General features: G+C 36.3%; 1 protein-coding gene across 1 annotated transcript; it reads left to right on the forward strand.

Annotated features, from left to right (window-relative positions):
* Positions 1–1,455: 1,455 nt before the first annotated feature.
* Positions 1,456–13,660, forward strand: LOC126480923 (phosphoglycerate mutase 2). The gene is made up of 4 exons (XM_050104334.1): positions 1,456–1,654; positions 1,917–2,149; positions 12,773–13,037; positions 13,153–13,660. Exons 1-4 carry the CDS (start codon positions 1,519–1,521, stop codon positions 13,317–13,319), a joined length of 801 nt encoding a protein of 266 aa, XP_049960291.1. The 5' UTR covers positions 1,456–1,518; the 3' UTR covers positions 13,320–13,660.
* The last annotated feature ends 419 nt before the right edge of the window (positions 13,661–14,079 follow it).

The raw sequence follows: 14,079 nt of genomic DNA on the forward strand, positions 1-14,079 counted from the left end.
ATAGTGCAGAACATCCAGGATGCCCTCCTACAACTACAAGGACTGCGGAAGGAGGTGGTTTTCTGCCGAGTTCCAGGGCACGTCGGCTTTGCTGGGAACGAAAGGGCAGATATCGCAGCCAAGGAGGCATGTTTCGATCAGCAAATACTTCAGTGTGCCATCCCCCTGCACTCACACACCTCGCTATTGAGCTCACGAGTCATGCGTCGGTGGGAGGGTGAGTTGGAAATGACTGACAATAAGCTCCGTTTAGTCAAGCCCACAACACGAGTATGGTGTACTTCTTTCCAGCCCCGTAGACAGGATGAGGTTCTCCAAACTCGTCTTCGGATAGGCCACAGTCCTATGATGCATGGTTTCCTACTCCTGTGAGAGGACCTTCCAATGTATGGTACTTGTGGCGTCCAGGTCACTGTGCTCTACGTTTTATTGGACTGTGTTTTATTTTCTGACCGGTGGGCAGCGGCTGACTTGCTGGCGGATATGCCATCTCTTTTAGGAAATACTGAAACGAATGTGGTTAAAGTTTTAAAGTTCTGTGACTTGTCCAATGTTTTTACCAAGATTTTAGGGAGAGAGTCTTCATTAGTTCACAGGATGACTGGCTCGCCCATATTTTACTTAAGTGGCCAGCCAGTGACAATTTCCTATGGCATCCTTGACGCTCCTTTCTCGTTTTCCTTACGTTTTATTTTCTTATACAGCATTTGGTATCTTTTCCCGCTTTCTTTACGTGTGTGCTTCCATTTTACTAAATTTGTCCACATTCGTTTCTTTTAATGTGTGTCTGGATGCTGATGACCTCGACGTTGAGCGCCCGTAAGCCCCAACACACACATATATGTTTAAGATACTCAAACATTGTCATTTTCTTTACTTTCGATTGACGAGTTAATATTAATATCTCCATATCATGATAATTTTATTTCATTATTATTAAGAGTATTTAATCGTGCTGCCGCTTGTTTAAAAATATGTTTTTTATCACCCAGTAGTCATCTATGTATGTTAAAACGTTGCTATATCCGTGATTTTGTCAAGGGCAGGAGTAGCCCTCGCACGAAAAGAAAACAAATTATAAAAATACTCTCTTAGGTGTTGAAATACTCCAGATGAAATTATCTGGCATGTTTTTAAAGTTTTACTGAATTATTAATTACGGTATATGTCTGGAAATGTAATTACCTCTGGCGATCACGTTATACACATGGAATGCCGGAGCGGAAATTACATGTATAGCATCAATTGTTTCAAGAAATGCTAAGTGGTATTATGATTGTATTTTTTTCCAAAATTATTCTTAACGCCACTTTAATTATGTTTTATTGTAGCTTTGAATTGCTATCGAACTATATAATACATAAATATGGAAGTTGATTCGAAACCTTGAGCATAATTTCGATTCCACCGACTTCGAGTTCAACAATGATAACATTTGCACGGAGGTTCTGTATATGCGATACTTCACGAAGTTCGACCTTGCTCAGTGTCTGCAGAGGTCATTCAAAAAGCAGCAGGATGTCGTGCCCTTGCTCGGGAAAAACCGATCCAAAACAAGCAAAATACACGATTGTTATGGTGAGGCATGGAGAGAGCGAATGGAATCAGAAAAATCTCTTCTGTGGATGGTATGATGCCAACTTGAGTGAGAAAGGTAAGATGCTTCACAAATTGATGTACGTGACACTTGACACTAGCGGCTTTTAAGTTTTGTAGAGAAGTGAATCAGGTTCATGTAAGCTGATAATAAGCGAAGAAGTGCTGATGCCGCGCGTTGCGCTAAGTGGACATTTTAGTAATAGATTCACTGATAAATGTATGTAATTATTGGAGTATCGCAGTACTTTTATCACTTGTCTTCCTGTACATGCAGTGTATGTGTGTGTCGTGTTTATCATTCTTTTGTATTAAATCAGGTCAGCAAGAAGCTACAAATGCAGGGAAGGCTTTAAAGGATGCTGGTTTTAAGTTTGATATCGCCCATACTTCAGTTTTAACCCGAGCGCAAAAGACTCTTGAAGCCATACTGAAAGAAATTGGTCAGACAGATTTGCCGGTGGAAAAGACATGGCGTTTAAATGAGCGGCACTATGGCGGACTCACGGGGCTCAATAAAGCAGAGACAGCTGCAAAATATGGAGAAGAGCAGGTATGTCGGAAAAATGCAAATAATTTCCAAATTGATAGTTACATTTATTACCCACAGGAATCTTAAATTTTAAGAGAGACTGTCTCTTTTAAAGTACTTTGAACGGTAGCGACTTGTCATAAACTTGGTAAAGTTTTGGCTTAGTTTCAGTGTATGATAGGAAGTGTAACTCCAGCTCGCATCAAATGTTCTATTAAAGATATATGATACCTCGAAATGGCTGCAGGAAAGTATTAGACTGTTTTAACGCGAGGGTTATCATAATGCAAGATTCTGCATAGTTAATCTGGCATATGATGGTTGCTGTAATACCTAATCCGTATGTCGATTCCAAAAAATATTAAAATTTTTGTTGGTAAACATTGTGTGGTCATATGAATATATAGGCCTACGTGAAGTCTGCTGCTTGTGCTTTTCTGTGAACAAATATCAATATAAACGGTTCCTAACTCTTTGTTTCCCTAATTTATTAAAATTTGATTTTTGCCTCACATTAACTCTAAACACTGTTATAAAATTAGAGCAATGTCCCCAAACGGTCTGAGTTTATCTCCTTATTCAGCACAAGGTTTTCATCTCCTAAAGTGTCAACAGTACTGAAGACTGAAGGCCGTATTGGTTTATTGTAATGAAAATTGGTTTAACAGCACTGTGTCAAAATAAAATATCATGCAGCAATTATTTAAATGCAATGTTTCAGTCATGGAATTGAGTTTGCCAATGTCATCCAAAATTGGGGTATTGCGCCTATCTAAAACGCATCAATGAATTTTTAGTGATTTTCAGTAAAAAAAGGGAGTCTTAAATTGGGCATGACTCAGTATCAGTGGTTAAGTTTCAACTTACAAATCCAAATATCAGGGTACAATTATTAGTTGGCCGTAATATTTTTCACTTATTCCTTCTTTTCTCAGACTTATTTTTTCGCTCATGAAAATAAAATTACTTCATGATCTCTGAATCGGTATTAACCTGCTACTCCTTTCATAAGTAGTTAACTCAGTCTGAAGGTTAAACCAAAACTAGAGCATACTACCTACAATAGAACCATGCCTGGGTTGACAGCTGTGTCTTCTGCCTCATTTAGATATGACTGTCAGTGAAAATGTCATTTTACTGTTTCTGATATACTGAGAAACTATAGAAAGAAAACACACCTGAGAAACAAAATATGGAATTATAAAGGGGTGGTGTTAGTGTTCCATGGATCATATGCACAGTAAATTGTAATAACATGGAACAAGAGAGTTCAGTCACCTTTATTTGTAAATGTGGCTAATTCATACATTTTTGTTTATTATTAAGTTTTTGGTCATGAATTAGTAGTTTCTACCCACCACCTTTCACACATTGCAATAACAGAAATTATTCTATGGAGAAAGAGTAGTCAAGGAGAAACTTCTGCAGTTTGTTTTCAAACTTTAGTTTGCTGTCTGTCAGATATTTTATATAACATGGTAAAGAAAACCATAATGTGGAGTAATGGGTGCCATTTTTATTAAAAAAATGAATTTTTGTTCATGTTGAACTGCAGTGGATCATTTACAACAAACTTGACGGAATAAGTCTACTGTGAAGCAGCAATAAAAATGCCCAGCTCCTTATAAATAGGTGTCTACAAGGTAATAGTGGATGGACACACATTAAAGCACATTTGCGGGCAAAGAAGGCCTTCTTAAATATGAGTTACTGTAAAATGTTAAGTTTGATATGGTTGAATGAAAATTTATCAACTTAATGATTCATCTTCCCAAGATTTGCAATAATTCTAAGTGCAAATGTGGCTGAACCAAGCTGTTTCAGGAGCTCCAAAATGTGATTTTTACAGTTTAAATTCTCTTTGATGTGGACACCTGAAGTTTCTGCCATAAGAGTAACACTGAAAAGAAAAAATAGATTTTCATTTTGCAAGTCTTAATAATGGTATCGACAGATCAGTGCTAAGTTTGGTGGGGTAAGTTTTCAATGCTATTAAGTTGTAGTTGAAATAACATTATGGTGTATTTCTCTGCAACAGTCTTCACCTGCAGTAAAAACAAGATTGATTTCACAGACGCTAAAATTGAAAAGGGATACATATCATGTTCTCTGGTTTCATTTAAGTAAAAGACCCTCTAGAGCTGTGATGTTAATAGTACAATGAAAATTACAGTAAACTATTCATGTTATCACATTACCTGTTTATAGGCTCTGACATTGTTTGAGTTGTTAAGAGAACAAGATGATTTTGCTTCTTTGTATATATTGATCACAAGAAAATTTTAAACACCTACCTTTGATCCTGTGTATCTCTTTGCGGCGTTTTCAAGAGTTGATGATGCTGTCTCACTACAGGTGCGCTCTGAAGTCCCACTTTTCCCTTCTTGTCAGATCAGGGATTTTGTATGAGGAGAGGTGCATAATAAACTTTAAATGTCAACATATTGTGTGAGCGTTTGAATATCCAGCCTTGAGTATATTTCAATGAACACAAACATTTTTAGAAACTAGCTCATCTGTCATCTGAACAATAAATAGTAGACATTTTTCATGAATGTGCTTACCCTTAAACACAAAAATATTCTACTTAATAAGAGGTTGTAATTTTATTATTGTTCAGAACGATCTCGTGGGCAAATTGTGAAGGAAGCTTCTAGAATATGGCCATATCTATGCGATTGTAGCTTCTGTAAAGGACTGTAGTACATGTAATGGACAAAACTTCCATGCTCTAATGGTATGTTATAAAGCAGAACACTGTGACTAGGTGTTTCAGTTGGGAGCATACATCACACTGAAGTTACCTTTCTGAAACATTGCCTCCAATCATTGGTGACATTTTCCTGAAGTACATGGTCATGGTTGGCTCTCAAAGAATTGTAACACTCAACATTTCTCTGATCTTTCTTGAGTTGCAACTCTTGAATTAACTGATCTATAAGTAGCAGTCAAATGAAAACGAGACAGGTGCAAAAGGGCACAAAAACTATATATAATTTCAAAAGTAATCAGTGTAACTAGTAATTAATGTATCCCACTGTGAGACAAAATGGTTAATGCCTTTTTGGAAAAATATTTGTGGTTTCTTCCAGAACTTTCATTGCATCCAGGTGCACCTCTTTGTTCAAAGCAAATCTCTGGCCACAATGTTTTTCTTCAGGGCTCAAAAAATGGGGAAATTGCGTGGTGAGCAGTTCTGAATTTATGGAGGATGTATAAGGGCTATCCAGCAAAACTTCTGCAGTGTAATAGAAACAACCTTAGCAACAAGTGGACCCACCCACACTTGGCAAGGTTGTTCAATCTCTCCACAAGTGAGTTCCTTATTTTTGGTCCCCTGAAGAGACTTGTTTTGGTTGAAAAGGTACGCAGTTGGATACAGTGACTGTTCCATAGGCAGCTGCAAATAATGTTCTGTGTAGGCATTGAACATCTTGCCTCTCTGTGGGATACTGCTATTAAAAGTTATGGTGATTACTTTTTAAATATCAGTTCACTTTTTTCCCCTCTCTCATTTTCACTTGACTACTGGTGCAGTGGCTAGCACACTAGGCTTGCATTTTGGAGGACGACGGTTCAATTCCGCATCTGGCCATCATGATTAGGTTTTCCATGATTTCTCTAAATCGCTCCAGGCAAATGCCGGGATGGTTCCTTTGAAAGGGCATGGCAGACTTCCTTCCCCGTCCTTCCCTAATTCGATGAGACCAATGACCTCGCTGTCTGGTCTCCTCCCCAAAACAAGCCAACCCAACCCACTTCACTGCTACTTAAACCATGGCAAAGCAGAATGGGAGGGCTACAGTGCATTCATGGACAGGTTGAAATATATTTAATAGTGAGAGGAGATTTTTCTCTGAAGCCTTGTATTGCAAAACTTCACTAGTGTCCATTATATGTCAACATTTTATTCTGTGTATAAATAAGCTGACATTTCCATCAAAGAGCCTTATTTTCTATTAACCAAACTCTCCTACTATCTATTACCTAGTAATCCAAACTTTCATAAAATTTAACATAACAAATCTGACTAAATGTAAAGGAAATTAAAGCAACAGGTGTGTGGTCTTATTCTACTGTTTTTCTGGCAAAAAGACTTGTTTTAATTATGAGTCCACAATCTGGCACTTTAAGGAAAGTGCAGTTGAATGAAAAAAAAAAGTGTGTACTGGTGATGTAAAAGTTACTTCATTGTAGTTTAAGACTAAGTAGCTATCTCTTGTTTCCAGTAATAAACATGGAGTAATGTTTCTGTAGGGAATAACCAAAATCGGGAGACATTTGTCATCTCCAACAAAATGACTATGTAATCAACAAACCTCAAAGTTTTGATTCCATTCCTCAAGAGTTTACTTTACATTCAGTCAGTTTATGAATAAAATAACATTAGGTTACAATCCCATCTCACTCCCTTTTGGACTTCAGCTTCCTTTTCATGTACTTTCTCTTATAATGGTAGTCTGCTTTATGGAAAAGATGTAGATAACCTTTTTTTCTTATCCCTGCTAGCTCCAGATTTTTGCAAGAAGTGTACTCCAGTAAAAACTATAAAATACCTGGAAGATATCATCTGCAGAGATATGAAGTAGAAAGACTGCAAAAACTTACAGGAAAAAGCATGTGTCAGGTTGAAATTCATTGTAAGAATGTCAAGGAAATGCAGTTCCTCCACAAAAGTCATTTGACTGATTACCATGTTGCATTAATGGGAGAGAAGGTACATTGAAGAGCAGCTGCGCTAGCCATAGGATTGTTTAGAGAGTGTGAGAGCATTACAGAGATGATCTGGAAACTATAGTGTCAAAAGCTACTACATAGGAGTAGTGAATTGTAGAATGATTTATGGTTGAAATTCGTAGAAGAATTGCAAAATGACAATGATGAGAAAAATGGATATTGGATCTCACATAGAGGCTTCGCGTCTGCAGTGAGGGAAGGGGGAAATGATAGTTCTAGATGCACCCTCAACACACAATGTGGTAGCTTAGAGTATAAATGTAGATGTGTGTGACAGTGCCCTTAGATAACGCCTGCTCTTGCCTCATCAAGTTAGCGTAAAACTCAATTTATGCAGATCACCTTCTTTTGTCATTTTCGTAAGTGCTCTGGTCATTGTTGGGAGTGTATTTGGATTTTTCATGCCCATTCAAAAACTTCTGACAACTGCATGGTGATAGTGCAGAACTCGTGTTAAAAGATTTTTGAGATTTGCAAAGAACGTGCTTACCTGTGCTGAAGTGCTGTCAGGAACAAGAACTGTACAAATATGCAGTCAGTTCTTAAGATTTTGGTTTAACACATCTAGTGAAATAGTGGCATTTTGTCTCAGGAGTAGTTGAATTGCATTTGAACTAAATCCATGTGCTAGCGAAAGAATTACTGCTAACACTCACAGCCAAAATAATTGAGATAATAATTTGCATATATATATATCTATATATATCCCCCACAGTATGGTCACAGAAAAAGAAATGACTCATATCTGAACAGATGATATCCCTGAAATCTAGGGTACTGAGGTAAAGGTGCACTTATGGTGTCTGTGGCTTTTCTGTTTTGTGTTGCTGTTGGTAACAGTTCATGGCAAATCAACACAATAAACCAGGAATCGGATGTAGGTAGCCCATCAGAATGCTCATTCATAATTTCTTTTACCTTGACAATAAAGTTAGCTGGCAATCAGTAAAAATTTAACTATGTTATTAGAATTGTCAGCTAAATCATGATGACGATATATAAGCAGGTTATCACAAAGACAAACATGTGTGCCTACATTACATGTCAACTTAATGACAATCTTTTGTGTCAGGCTTCATTGGCTTTGCCAACACTAAAGTAATTTCACATGGGCTTTGGGCTATGCTGCATCAGCACATCTTGTTTCTTCAGTCACCACAGAAATTCCAGATGAACAGATCACTAGAAGTTGTTCTGGTGCTTTATATATCGAAAACAAATATAATTAGTTCATATCTCCTGCAGGAAAATCATTAGTCAGAGATTGATATTAGCTACTGTATACTATCGTCTGATCAACTATTGCCAATGTCAAGGAACTGCCAACATCACATGCAGTACAAGAGCTGCTAACATCATAAGTATACTTCAGCTGAAGTCTGACCTAATAAAGGAATCATACCAAACCATCAAGTATTTATAGCTGGAATTCTTCAGTTTTCACTTGCTTGCAAGAAAAGAAAATAAATAATTACTGTTGATAAGCAATAGATTGGTGACACAGTCTGTAATTAATAGGCTGTGGTGATTTATTATTAACATATGGCTTTTCATTTATTAATATTGAGGTCATAGAAAGACAAAGGAATGAGGCAATTTTTTATTTGGAAGTAATCGTATAACTAAGTCACACTAGTAATCACAAATCGTGTCTTTTCCTCATATGAGACTGTACTTCTAATTGCTGTAATTACTCACTTCAGACATTGTTGATGTCCCTGCAGATTTGTTGTGGCTTGTGAAATCAAAGAACTCTATTGTGAATCCTTTCTCACATTCTATTTCTTATGTGGTCTCTTTTAATTGTTTCAGTAAATGCATAATTCATCGTGCAATAATATTATCGTGTCCCTGCACTCTGTAAGTGGAATAATTGTCCATCATTAAAATAGCAACTGAGTGGGCAAGGACTCCAGTATAGTGGAACTCACATTCTAGATTTTACATGTGAATGCTAAGATGAGAAGATGTACTTTGTGTACTGTTCAATGAATTTAGCAATATTTATTGTTGCTGCAATGTTTGAGCAGTCTTTAACCCAAAGTTATCTACATTGAAAGTGTGTGTGTGCTGTGTTAATACAGTAAGTAGCACAAGGAGTCTATTCATTGTTTTCCAAAGCTTCAGTTAAAGTAATACACTAGTCAGACAAAAACAGTTACACAACACATCTGGCGATACATTCCAATGAGCCTTTCTCTATGCTGTTTTTTCCATAATATTTACTACTCTCCTTAATCTCTGGATTTGATTGTAAATAAAAAATTATTCTCAAGAGAGAAATCTATTTACTTAATGTGCTAGAAGTGTCAAATAGTGTACCTGATTGTACAAACGAAACTCTCAAAGCCCACATCTTATTAATCTTCTTCATTCTTTGACTGAGTGTTAATCCCACCTAGTCGAGGTACACATTACTCAAGATTTGGCAAATTTGCTGTATTGAACTTTGCAGCCGAATACCCTTCCTGTTGATGCGGCCTTCAGTTACCTGAGGGAGGGGAGTTGTGTACACGACGTGTCTGTGAATTGTGTAAACTCTGATCTCTGTGTGGTGGTATTTTAACTGTTTGGAAAATGTTTAACAGCAAAGGTAGTGTATGAAAATAGCCTACTAGTTTAAAGTATTTCTGATCGTCATATATGAGAGAAGCTGAAATGTAGGGTAACAAGACAGGAACTGCCTAACACCAATGGTATTTACATAATATTCTAAAAAACATATTGAACTGTACATACTAAAATATAAAAAGCCATGTGTAAGATATGGGGATATTTTGTCAGTTGGCCGTTAACAATGCAACGGAATGTCAGCTATGAAGCATATATAAATCAGCTATCAAAATTTTACATAAAATTGATGTAGACATATCATAATGTAAGCCAGTCACGCCATGAATCAAAAGATAATAACTTGAAAGTTACATGGAAAAACTTTAAAGGCATACCTCTTAACTTTTTCTTGTAACATGAGCATACTGGAAGTATAGAGAGGCACTGTTCTACATTCAAAGTGACAGCGGTGATAGCCATGCTGTATGGTGACAGTAATGGCTTCCATGAGCTGGTCATAAACAGACTGACTGACATTAAAGTGAGGAAGGTGGCAGCAAAGTATAGCACAATTTCGAGTTGTATAATTGTTAATATACAATTAAGTTATAAAATGAAAACAAAAAATGTTTAAAATTGCAATTGACTCCAAATGCTTGCCTTATTACAACCTTCTTTTGTGTGTTTGTTCTGCCACTGCTTGGTGAGTTGATTTGTAATCCATCCAATTTAATTATTGTGTCAAAAATTGTTTTCGTTGGTGTAATGGTATAACAATTTACATAGACCTGCATAAAAAGTATTTTTTATGTGCACAGGTAAAAGAAATCTCATTAGCATTGATTGGCATAAAAATTACACAAAATATTAAGATGGCTAATGTATTTGCTCATTATCAATAAGCAGTGTCAACGTACATCTCTATGATGTTAGAGATAGAAAACTAATAAACAAAATAGTGGCAATTACCGTGATGTGTATAACAGCCAAAATCAATAGATATTATAAAAATCTATTTATGTTTGTACACTCCACATTTCCTCCTCAACCACTGGACTGATTTCAGCCAAACATGGTACATGGTATCCTATTCTGTCAGGCAATTATCATTGTGGGCATAAGAACATCTGCGTATCGTAGTTCAGGAGATAAGACTTCATAAACACTGAGATGTGTGAAAAACTGCTGCATTGTGCATTTGCTTCTACTAACACTATTTGCAGATAGTATCCACATATGCCACTAAGTGTACCTACTAAATTGTTATTGTACGGCACAAAGATCCAGAGAGCTCATAAACACTGAAATCTTTTAAAAAATGCCGCATCATTTGTGAAGTTCTAAAACAGCTATTTTTTACTACTAAGAAAGTCCTACAGTCAGGTCACCATAAGGAAATCCCTGAAGCTCGGCAGCACTTCTGACAGCTTTCAATTGTGAAGTGTGAATCTATATGTGAAAATAATAGCCATCGATAGAGTGGTGCCATGGAGATGCGTACAGAATTGCATTGTAATCAAGCAAAGCATTTGCACCTAGTGTACAGAAGCTGTCTGGAAGCATCTCGCATAGTGTACTGTATTATTTCAAAGGTGTTTCCACAAATAAATAGAAATGAGTTTTTCAATATCACTTTACAAACACCGTTCATTTTTGTTTTTGTTTCTAATAGAAAATTGGCGAAAAGAATACCCGGGCACTGCCAGGTTTGTCAGCTAGTGTAAAATAAGACTGAGACAAAATGTCCCAACAAAAGTGAAGTTTATATGATATAAGGCTCTGGTTTAAAAAGTTTCTGTAGCAGACAATAACTATGCAAATCCACATCTGATAGTCAACCTTAGTGTACATTACAGAATATGAATAGTTTATCAGAATTTTTACATCAACTACAGATTTTCGTTATACCATACAACTTAATGCATTGATCCATTACAATGGAGTAAAGAAAAGCAATCAGTTAAGTGACATGTCTAAAATATAAGAAAGCATAGGTAATACTAAAGATTAAGACCAGTGAAACGAAGTACATATGAATCAGTGGTACAACAAAACAGTGCTGCATGTCTAGCTTATAGTTACTGATGTCCAGGTTAATGTATACACCCAGTCATTGTGTGCTGTGCATACTGTAGTCAAAAACATTATGCAATACTGCTAGTCAGTATAAAAAGTACTGGAATGCGTAAGTTTTGTAGAAGTTTATAGAAGTATAAAATATGTAGAACAGTGTGTGCATGGCAGAGGCCAGTGACTTACATTGAAACTGACATATATTTATAATTTAACTGTGTAGTACCTTTTATATTACTCAAAATTGTATTTGTTTTATTATGTTTTTTTCTATATGCAATCTTACAAAAATAAACATTTGTTGAAATAATGGATCACTGTCTCTACGCAGACAGTGCCTTGAGGTGGAAAAGACCCCAGCATTTGCCTTAATGATTGGTGGAGACTGTCAAAAACAACTCTCAGGCTGGCTGGTTATCTGCAATTGCCATGAATCTGCTATGTGGATTCATTATTGGTCTGGCCCACCTTCCTATCTCTCAAGCTAGTGTGCTGCTTATGCTGTAAAAGCTGTTTTTCTGTTACTAAATTCTGCAATAGTGAAAGGCATTATGCTGTTCAAAGTTACATTGGCCTGTTCTTTGAAATCTGTACTTGCAGTAGGGAGATGTTCCGTGGCATATGATATGCTGACTCCTCCATAACATGTACCCAGATCTATTAATTGTTGGCCTAGTTCTTTGTAGCCTCTAACAGAAACGGCATTGAAAGGTCTCATATCTTGAGTGCACACTGCAGTACACTTTACTGAAATACTACCTTTAATTACTGTGCTGTTATCACTGAAGGAGCAGACTGGGAATATAATAATGTAGAGCAGTTGATGCATGATTCATATCCAGTAGACTTCTTTTCATCTACAACCAACAGAAATTTATTCCAAATGACACTTTGGACCCCTTCCATTTCTTCAGTGTGTACACATTGTTTGTTTTACTCCTTACAGTGGTGCTTCCTTCTCACTCCATGGTTACAGATAAAAACCACAAATAAGAAGCCTGTGCTGGTCGTAATCAGACATTGAAGTGTTTAGATTCAAACATTACCCACAATTTGGCCAGGACTTCTATCCTTGACCATCTTTACTTGTGTGGGCAGCCTGTATAGTTCTGCTGTTCTCACCCCATCTCATGTTTCATGCTTGCTTATTTGGACATGCAGCACTTTACTGTGTGTACTGTTCATCACCATGAATTTCACTTCACCTCCATGTGAGGGTTGTGTAGTGTCTTATTATCACTATTAACACTCAGGTCTGCAGTACTAATTATATTATTACAGGTGCAGATATGGCGACGAAGCTTTGATGTTCCTCCCCCTCCAATGGATGAAGAAAATCCGTATTACAAGACAATATTGGAAGATCCTCGATATGCAAATGGTCCTAAGAAGGAAGAGTTTCCCATGTTTGAATCTTTGAAGCTGACAATTCAAAGAACATTACCATACTGGAATGATGTTATAGTGCCGCAGCTTAAAGCTGGGAAAAGAATATTGATAGCTGCTCATGGAAATAGTTTAAGAGGAATTGTAAAACATTTGGATGGTGAGTATAAATATCCCAGTTAAATTTGTCCTCAAATTTTGCTGCATAAATGGTACTGTTGTTGGTGTTACTTGTTTGTGCCATCAGTTTGATTTCAAAATATCTTTTTTTATAGAAATGTCAGATGAAGCAATTATGGGTCTGAATCTGCCAACTGGAATACCATTTGTATATGAATTAGATGCCAATTTAAAACCAGTTGTTTCGATGAAGTTTTTGGGAGATGAGGCTACAGTGAAAGCAGCAATGGAAGCAGTTGCAGCTCAAGGAAAAACGAAATAAAATCGATTAACTTATGTAAATTATAAAAGGTAACTTATTTATTTTATTGTATGTATGTGAAATGTGATAGTAAATTATGAATTTTGAAGGCATAATTAAAACCTGTTGCTGAGCTGCTGTCTCATAATTGATATTTATGAAAAAAAGGATTGTTGAGAATAAATTGGGTACAACTTTTATGCTCTTCAGATCACACCTACTAAAACCTTTGTCATGTAAAATATATACTACCAGATATGTTTTGGTAGATAGAGAAATTGTAAGACCAGAATAGTGAGAGGTAAAATAAATGTTACCTGTTGAAATATTAATTTTAATTACATAATAAAGATGTCACAATACTTGTGGTTTCATTCTATCTACTATTTTGCCCTTGTTCAAGTAATCTGTTTCTGATTTGATAATAAAAGATATCAGATTGAACATGAATCATGCATAAAATATTTAAGCATTTGTGTAGTAGGCTTACACATTAATTAAAGGTGCAGTTATTGGGGCTTTCATATACAAGATTCCGTACACACACACTGAGCAGTGTTTGACTAATTGTTCTGTGGGTAGTCCAGCTTCCTCCAACATTATCTCCTTCATGTCCTCTTTTTCTTGGCAGTAAAGTTTATCCAAGTATTGAAATTTCTATATCTTGTAATATATTCAAGAGGGGTTTTTCAGGTTGATAAGATTCTCATTCACACACTAATTACAGATACATTCTACTTAATCACTGATGAAGACACGTTGGAGCTGAAATTTGCTCTTT

The sequence above is a fragment of the Schistocerca serialis genome, chromosome 5 (assembly GCF_023864345.2).
Source record: "Schistocerca serialis cubense isolate TAMUIC-IGC-003099 chromosome 5, iqSchSeri2.2, whole genome shotgun sequence".
NCBI classification, from domain to species: domain Eukaryota; kingdom Metazoa; phylum Arthropoda; class Insecta; order Orthoptera; family Acrididae; genus Schistocerca; species Schistocerca serialis.